This window comes from Dipodomys ordii, unplaced genomic scaffold (assembly GCF_000151885.1).
Source record: "Dipodomys ordii isolate 6190 unplaced genomic scaffold, Dord_2.0 Scaffold84, whole genome shotgun sequence".
Classification (NCBI taxonomy): domain Eukaryota; kingdom Metazoa; phylum Chordata; class Mammalia; order Rodentia; family Heteromyidae; genus Dipodomys; species Dipodomys ordii.
Genome location: NW_012267300.1, coordinates 4,752,292 through 4,761,153, shown reverse-complemented (window position 1 = coordinate 4,761,153; position 8,862 = coordinate 4,752,292). Strand labels below are relative to the sequence as shown.

Genomic DNA, 8,862 nt, shown 5'->3' with positions numbered 1-8,862 from the left:
AATTCTATGCCTCCATCAGAAAGAATGACATTGCCCCATTGCCCCATTTCTTAGGAAATGGAAAGACTTGGAAAAACTTATATTAAGTGAAGTAAGCCAGGCCCAAAGAAACATAGGTCCCATGATTTCCCTTATTTGCAATAATGAGTATAAGTCTAGGACAAGCAGAAAAGGTCAAAAGCTCCGTACATATGACCATGTAAGACAATGTTAAATGAAATGAACTCCACAATAGGGACACAGTGTTTTTTTTTCTTGCTATTGTTTTTAATGTATTTATGATGTACTATGTGATTTGTTTTGTTTCTTTTGTATGTTCTTCCCCCCATAGTAAAACCACTGTTTTCACTGTATTTGATGTTAGTGCCCTGCATCTTGCATATACATTATTCTAATTTGGGGAGGGGAAGGGAAATAACAAAATGCTTAAATAAGGATACAGGTTGACTCATTGTAACAATGAGATATATAAGACATTATGTTGAAAATGAACTTTACAACTTGGGGGGGTGGGAAGAATAGGGAGGTGGGGAGGAAAAGGATGGTAAGGGAAAAACAAAGGAAGGGGTAACAATGCTCAATAGGAAATGGGCTTAGTACCTTACTGATGTAATGTAACCCCTCTGTACAGTATCTTTACAATAAAAATATACTAAAAATAAATAAAAGTTAAAAAAAGAAATTGTCTTTTTATTTTGGTTTGTCAGTAAATTTCCTTCCCTCATGTCTCTGTTGTAGCCTCGATTTTATTCAATTTTTTCTCTGCTACTATCTCTTCTCTCTCTTCTATTTTAATTTTCATTATTTGTTTATTTTTTGTTTGGCAATACTGAAGTTTGTACTCCTTGCACTTGCTGGGCAGGTGCTCTACCATTTGAATTATAGCCCTAGTCCTTCATTGCTGTTTTTTTTTTTTTCTTCTGGTCATGGGGCTTGAATTCAGGTTCTGGCAGCTTCTCTTGCTGAAGGCTAGTGCTCTACCACTTGAGCCACAGCTCCACTTCCGGCTTTTTTGGTATTTTATTGGAGATAAGAGTCTCATGAACTTTCGTGCCCAGGCTGGCTTTGAACCATGATCCTCAGATCTCAGCCTCTTGAGTAGATAGGATTACAGGTATGAGCCACCAAATACTTACTTTTAAGGCTATAATTATATTGCTGAAAGGTTATGTGTGTGTGTATGTGTGTGTGTGTGTGTGTGTGTGTGTGTGTGTATGTGTGTGTATCATTACTGGAGCTTGAACTCAGAATCTTGAACATTCACTTGTCTTTTTTACTCAAACCTGATTGATGTTCTACCATTTGAATCACTCTTCCACTTCCTTAAACAAATTTTAAATGGGGCTTTTTTGTTGTTGTTGTTGGTCTTGGGTGTGAACTCAGGGTCTGGATGCTGTCCTTTAGTTATTTTTGTTCAAAGCTAGCACTCTACCAATTGAGCCACAGCTCCACGTCTGGCTTTTTGGTGGTTAATTGGAGATGAGAATCTTAGGAACTTTCCTGCTGGGCTGGCTTAGAGCCATGATCCTCAGATTTCAGTCTCCTGAGTAGCTAGGACTACAAGAGTGAGCCACCAGTGTCTGGCCTCATCATATTTTAAAATCCATAAATAAAAATTACATTTAATTATGGTATGCAACATATGTTATATATATGCACACATACACTAAATCAAGCTAATTAGTGTATTAATTCTCAGTATTTTCTGTGGCATGAATACTTAAAAATCTCAGTGATTTTCTTTTGTAGCTCCATCACTCTTCTTTTGCCTTTTTATTGTTATTATAAAGGTGATGTATAAATGATAAATTACATTGCTATTAAGTATAGCTATCATGTTACACAATAAGTCTTCAGTTATATTAGCTTTCCTATAATTATGGTTTACTTTTATAAGTAAATCATAAACTCACCCCTGTAATTAAAAACCTGCAGGGTAAGGTCAGGGAGTACATATTTTGGGGACTTTCATGCCAGTGCCCAAAGGTACTGGCACAGTTTCCAGACTGCCTTGATTTACACAGAGGCTTATTTTAATTCTAATCATTTTTCTTTTTTTTGGGTCCGGTTGTGGGGCTTGAACTCTGGGCCTGGGCTCTGTCCCTCAGCTCTTCAGCTCAAGGCTAGCACTCTACCACTTGAGCCACAGCACCACTTCCCGCTTTTTTCTTTTTTCTTATGTGGTGCTGAGGAATCGAACCCAGGGCCTCCTGCATGCAAGACAAGCACTCTACCACTGAACCACCTTCCCAGCCCCTCTAATCATTTTTCTTGCCTTTTAGTTAGCATGTAATTGTACCTATTTATGGGGTGTGTTATGTTAATTTGATGCATTTTGTAATACAACCAGGAAGCTTCACACACAGGCCTTTTGAGTTTTCTCTGCCTTGGTTGCACAGGCTTGAGTATATCCTTTTTGATTTTGTCTGTATAACATTGGGAGAGAGTCACATCTCCCCCTATAATAACATCTCCCCCTATAAGTGATCGAGTAATTTGTTTATAAAGACTTTTCTTGAAGAAAAGACAGCTTCTGAGATGAGCTGAATGTGGTGGGCAGTGTGTGGACAGGAGATCTATGAGCAATCAGAGCACAATATTTTGAATAAAATCTCCCTGAACATTCTGGAGCTATATTCTTACAATAGGATAAGCCCTTTCCCCCCCAATTTTTGACTAACATTTATTACATAGCAACTTTAATATATATGTGTGACTATCATTATTTACATAGCAACTTCAATACATATATAATGTGTGTACATTATAGACACACCCTTTTTTGTGCCATCCTAGGGTGGCTTGAGTGCTATCCTTGAACTATTTTGCTCAAGGTTAGTACTCTACCACTTGAGCCACAACTTCATTTCCAGATCTTTTGGGCAGTTAGTTGGAGATAATGAAGGGTTAAAGTTTTGAGGCAGTGACCACTTGTTGCTTGTTTCTAGCAGAGCAACACCTGGTGGTAATCCAAACACCTGGTTGGTTGTGAGCCTTTATAAACCCTGCAAATCTTTAGCTCGGGGCTCTCCTCCTAGGCTCCGCTGTGTCGGAGTATAGGACGAGGCCCAAGCTGCAGCCCTTTTAAATAAAACCTTAAAACAGCTGTAGAGTCCTATTCTCGGTAGGAGTCCCGTGACCTGGGCACAACAGATAAGAGTCTCATGGACTTCCCTACCTGGGTGGATTTAAACCGTGATCCTCAAACCTCAGACTCTGGAGTAGCTGGGATTACAGTTGTGAGCCACAAGTGCCCAAATCACTTTAAAATCACAATAGTCCAAAAGCTATGTACATATGACCATATGAAATGATGCTAATCAAAATAAACTCCAAGATGTGGAAACAAGAAGTTTTCTTTTCTTTTCTTTTTAGTGTACTATTTGTAGTTGTTTCTTTTCTTCCTTTGGTTCATCATTCTCTGTGGTCACTGTTTTTGATTTCTGTACCCTTTGTTTTGTATATAAGTTTATTTAATTTAGGGAAGGAAGGGGAACCACAGAAATGGTGGGACAAAGGGTGAGCCAATGCAACAGCAATACTCACTAGACACTATGTTGGGAATGAACTTTACAACTTGCTGGGAAGAGGGGTCGGGGGAAGGAAAGTGGAAGAAAATGAGGGGAGTGGTAACACAGTTCAAAAAGAAATGTAGACATCACCTTACTTATGTAACTGTAACCCCTCTGTACATCACCTTTATAATAAGAAATATTGAAACTATATAAATATATATAATGCCTAGCACAATGCTTGACACAATACAACTTTATATATATGAACAACTAAAAATTATTTTGTAACATAGAGGGAAGTAAATTTCTCCAACATACCCTTTCTCAGTATCACCTAGGATTATGAATGCACTGAGTAGTTAGAGGAATGATGGACTAGAAAGACAGGACAGTTTATATGCTTTAGGTAAAGTTTGGTGCTGTGTGTGTGTGTGTGTGTGTGTGTGTGAGTGTGTGTGTGTGTGTGTGTGTATCACTGGCTTCAGGTCTTCTGATTCTACTTTTTCTGCAAAATCAAAAGAAGCCTTAGCTATTTTGGTAACTGTCTAATGTTTGTGCTAAGAAGTTCTTTCTTACAATGGAGAGAAATCTCCATTATATCTCTGCAGATACCGAAGAACCTAGCATCTGTCAACAGAATCGATTCTCTGAATCTCTGAATCATATCTACACTTTTGGTCTCATGCCAAGTTTGATTCAGGTTGATTATCTGACTTGCAGCAGTAGAGACTGTCACTGAGTTCTTGAGATGGCACTTGTCTTAGCAAGATCAGTTAGCCATTTGTAAGCAATTAATAGTATCAGATCCTTTCTACTTTGGAGGGCATAAGCTTCCTAGTGGCTCTGATATCTATCTACTCTGGAGATCACTTTTTCTTCTCTGCATTTGACGCCTTAAAGATTGACTGATTTACTAACCTTGTTCCCACACAATATTACCTCACACAAAGGGACTCATTTTATGGAAAAGAAGAGTTAATGATGGATCCATTTGTCCTCTCATATATAGACCATGTTGCCCAGAAGCAATAAGCTGAATAGAATGGTGAATTGACCTTCTTTCTAAGTGTCAAACCAATGGTTCTCAACTGGTAGTGCTTTTCCCCACTCTTTGGGTACTGTGGATCAGTGTTTGCAGACATTTTGGTTGCTACACTTTGGTGGTAGAGAGTAGGATATTGCTATTGGCGTGTAGTAGGGGGAGGCCAGGGACAGCCCAAAGATTCCCATATCTTGTTTGCTTACAAGATCACTGTGTCTCTCTAGCACTCTGACTCTGTCTCTCCCTATCTCTGTCTTTAAGTATTTCTGTTTTTCTGTTTCTGTCTCTTGCCCAGTCTTTCTCTGTTCCTCTGTCTTATTCCCCCCCTCCGTTTCCCCTCCCAAATCTTCAAATTGTTTTGGTTGGGAGTCAGGTTTCTTTTTTTTAATAAGTTTTTTTTTATTGTGAAAATACTCTACAGAGGGGTTACAGTTACATGAGCAAGGTAATGAGTACATTTCTTATCAAGCATTGTTGCCTCCTCTTTTGTTTTTCCCCTACTATCCCTTCCCTCCCACCTCCTCAACTACATCCCCTCCTGCCTAAATTGTAAAATTCATTTTTCAACTATTTAAACAATTTGTTTTTTGAGAATCAGGTTTCTGTGTGCACAGAGAACAGCCAAGAGAGGAAACACATATTGAAATTTGGATCTTTATTAAATTTCACAAAGATTGTGATGTGTAGGAACCTTCTAGTGGCTCAGGGAGGTGGCAAGACTTCAGCTAGAACCAGAGCTGGACCAGTGTAGGTGGCACAGAGGACCTGCTCAGCTCTAGTTCCAGATCTCATGTTAGGTTGTCTGGGCTCTTGGATTAATTCTCCCTCAAGATCTTGTTGATCCAGTCCCGGTAGTAGGAGATTCGGGTGAAAACAGCAGGGGGGCTCACATTAATATGTACATAGGATGCAATGCCCTGGGCTATCCCAGCACACAGAATTGGGCCTCCGGAGTCCCCCTAGGAAGGAGAGAGAAAACAGGAGATGAGCCAACAAGTCCACCACAGCAGGTCCACCACACAGAGTTAGCCCCAGATGCCTGACTCCTCTACTTATATGTGTAGTCTCCTTTCCTGGGGCAGACATGCAACTTCTTCCTATTACTCCATATATGTCTTGTACAGCAGACAGGATGCACGGTCAGAGAATGTCCTGCATCATGGGAGGAGGGCCACTTTCAGTTTCGTCACTCCTGTGTTCCCCCAAATGTTGTCCTTGGTGACAGTTATCTTTATCTATCTGATGCTACTAGCATTCTGACCCCTGAGTAGTGATGGATGGAGAACATAGTTAAAGGATCACCTTGTAAACATTCTTTATCTTTGTGGGATTGCCCACGCACAGCTGACGCTTGTGGTTAAACTTTGGGAAGTGTTTGCAGGCCCAGGGAGGTAAGAGTCTCATCTTCACCTCTTGCAGAACGTCAGAGCCGGGCCCATTCACATTTGTTTGTCCCCAGCCAACTGCCCGGCACATTCTTCCAGGGGGGATGAAGTTGAATTGGGATGGGAGGGGCAGTGTTCCCACAGCCAGAGTCAGTTTGGCTTTCTCCTTCAACTGTGAAAGGAATGAGGGGTTGTCAGCACAGACCAGGGGCTATGAGGTAGTTTGTGGCAACCCAGGCAGGGCAGAGCCAAGAGCTTCATGTTAGAGCCAAACCACAAAGGAATAGCGAAGGAGTACCATTTAGACACTGGGCAAGGAAAGTTAAGCTGAAGACAAAGTCTATAAAGAGGTAGAAAAGGAGGAGAAAGATACTGTCACCTTTAGTAACATGATATCGTGGACAATGAAATTATCATCATATTTTGGATGAGGGAATTGTTTTTCAACCTCAATCTTCTGCCACGTGTCTTCGTTCCCTGTTGTGTTGTGGGCTCCTAGGGTGACTGTCATGAACCTGTTAGGAGGAAGAAGGAAGGACAAACACAAACAAATGCTAGCTAGAGGTTTCTCCTGACATGTCTATTTTCAGTAGAGGCTAGAATCTTTCACTGGGATAACAGACTCTACCTGCAGTAGACTTCCTTTTTGGGGTCTCATATTTCAGTCAGGGAAGATTCAGGGCAGAATGTCTAGGAATGGCTAGGGAATGAGCCATGGAAGAGCTTGGGGGATAGGGCTCAAGGAGGCCTATATGGACTCCAGTCTTCGAGAGCAAGAGATGGCAGAGAAAAGGGGAAGAGGTGGTGCTCTGTGAATCCCTTTTTCCACCTCCCATAGAAAGGGTGTGCTCTGGACCCTGGGCACTAATGAATGATGTTGTTGAAACTGCATGAAGGAAGTGGCCCAGAGAACTGGGTGTGGACTATAAAGTGCATCTTATATATTGGAGCGGGGGTGAAGAGAGCTACTTTTAGGAGACCTTGAAAAGGGCCTCCTTTTTCCTTTATAGGATGCTGTACTCAGAGTGACTGAAGCTCAGGGCATCTATGATAAGCGCACATTCATTAAGCCCAATTCTTTTTTTTTTTTTTTTTGGTCCTGAAAGTGGACTCAGGACTAGAAACCCCATTCAGGCTCCTCCATAGGCATGTCCCAGCTTGTTACTCCAGTTGTTTGTCTTCAAAAGTGAAGATCTTACTTATAGTCTCACCTTCCTGCACAGTGAGCAGCTGTTAGCACAAAGTCTCGCCTGATCAGGAAACCACCACAACCATAAACTTGACCTTGGGAATGGACAATGTCCAGGTAGGCCATGTAAGGGCGGGAGTGTGGCTTGCATTCTGTGCCCCCGATGATCTCCTCTGAAACAGAAAAGCCCAAGCCATGAAGACTGGCATTGATGCTTTATCTTGAGAATGCACAGTTGGGTTAAGGTTGGGAGAAGTTTCCCTTGAATCTCACTCTTGTCCTGATTTCTGGCCATCACCCACTCTCTTTATCTGTTTTTCCCTACTTACAACCTTCACCTCCATTCTTATTCTTTCCTCTGGACACAACAATCAACCTGCCTTAGAAGCCATGTAGACTTTTTCTTTTTCATTTCAGATTCCCTCCACTCCCACCTTGCCCCGTCTCTGTATAGAGCATGTGATGCAGGTACCTGTCCTGGTCTTCTCATTGTCCATGAACAGCACCACACAGTGGCTCAATCACACGGTTATTTATCTGTAGTCCTGAAGCTCAGAGGATGTCAAGAATGTGCTTATTTTCCTGAGGATCCTCCTCCTTTTCCACTAGCTCTGGGATTCCCCCAACCAATGTAGAATTCTTTGCTCCTGGAAACTACTGTAGGTGACAGAGTGGGTCTAAGGATCTGGAGGGGTGACTTCACTCTTGAAGAGTGATCTTGGGACCTGTTTAAGAATCAGTGATATTCAGCTGGGTTCCAGTGGGTTATACCAGTGGCTTGTATCCTAGCCACTCAGGAAGCTGAGATCTGAGGCTTGTGGTTCAAAGCTAGACCTGACAGGAAAGTCTTGAGACTCTTAACTCTAATTAACCACCAAAAAACTGGTAATGGAACTGTGCTCAAGTGGTAGAGCGCTAGTCTTGTGCAAAAATGCTAAAGGACAGAATCAAGGCCCTGAGTTCAGGCCCAAGTATCAGCATCAAAACAAACAAACAAACAAACAAACAAAAGATTTGTCTATATTCAGACTAAACACCTTCATTTTAGGGATTGATCCTGTAGATTACAGAGGAAAGGATCCCAGTACTCACCAGCTTTGGCTCCGGAGCATAAGAGGAAGAGCAGCAGAGGAAGAGAAAGATGATGCATCTTCTCAGAGAGGCTGCAGTGGGCAGTGATGATTTTAGCTTTCAGTCTTTGGATTTATTACTCCCAGTAAGCAAGCAAGCAAGCAAGAGGCAGGGCTGGTAACCACAGGAAATGCACAGTCACGTTTCTTCCCTTACCCTAAATTGTCTTTATGATCAAAAGGTTCCCCAGTATCATACTAGAGGTAAAGCTGAAGACTGAACTCCTATATCCTGGCTCCCCATATGAGTTTTCATGCATACGTCCTTTCTGGGGAATGGATATGAGAGACAGGATCTTATCTTTCCCAGTCAGGGAAGCTTGTTAAAGGCCACCAGAAACTTTGGGCCAGGGGTAGTCTTCACACTGAGCATTCAGCAGCATGCACGCTGTTGTCACTGTGGCTCACAGTAGTACATGTATCTTGTGGAATGCACGTATATATGTATGTACAAAGAGATGTACACAAATACACATACCAGTAAGCAAAAGTTGCAGGGATAATATTTATCCTCATCAGCTGTAACCCTCTCCATTTCATTCTTGCCTCTTGCCTTGGTGGATGGTTACTTGCAATTTGAAAAAAAAAAGTAAGTCTGCAT

General features: G+C 41.7%; 1 protein-coding gene across 1 annotated transcript; it reads right to left on the bottom strand.

The window, feature by feature from the left end:
• Positions 1-5,220: 5,220 nt before the first annotated feature.
• Positions 5,221-8,291, bottom strand: LOC105992493 (chymase-like). Its single transcript, XM_013025362.1, has 5 exons — positions 8,224-8,291; positions 7,154-7,304; positions 6,322-6,457; positions 5,860-6,114; positions 5,221-5,516 (listed from the first exon to the last, which is right to left on the bottom strand). Exons 1-5 carry the CDS (start codon positions 8,279-8,281, stop codon positions 5,373-5,375), a joined length of 744 nt encoding a protein of 247 aa, XP_012880816.1. The 5' UTR covers positions 8,282-8,291; the 3' UTR covers positions 5,221-5,372.
• Positions 8,292-8,862: the final 571 nt, after the last annotated feature.

Coding starts and splice junctions, on each gene's coding strand:
- LOC105992493 (XM_013025362.1), bottom strand. CDS start 8,281: ATGCATCATCTTTCTCTTCCTCTGCTGCTCTTCCTCTTATGCTCCGGA. Junction 6,458..7,153: donor GCTGCTCACTGTGCAGGAAG/GTGAGACTATAA, acceptor TCCTCCTAACAG/GTTCATGACAGTCACCCTAG. Junction 5,517..5,859: donor AGATAAAGAATGTTTACAAG/GTGATCCTTTAA, acceptor TCTCCTTCCTAG/GGGGACTCCGGAGGCCCAAT.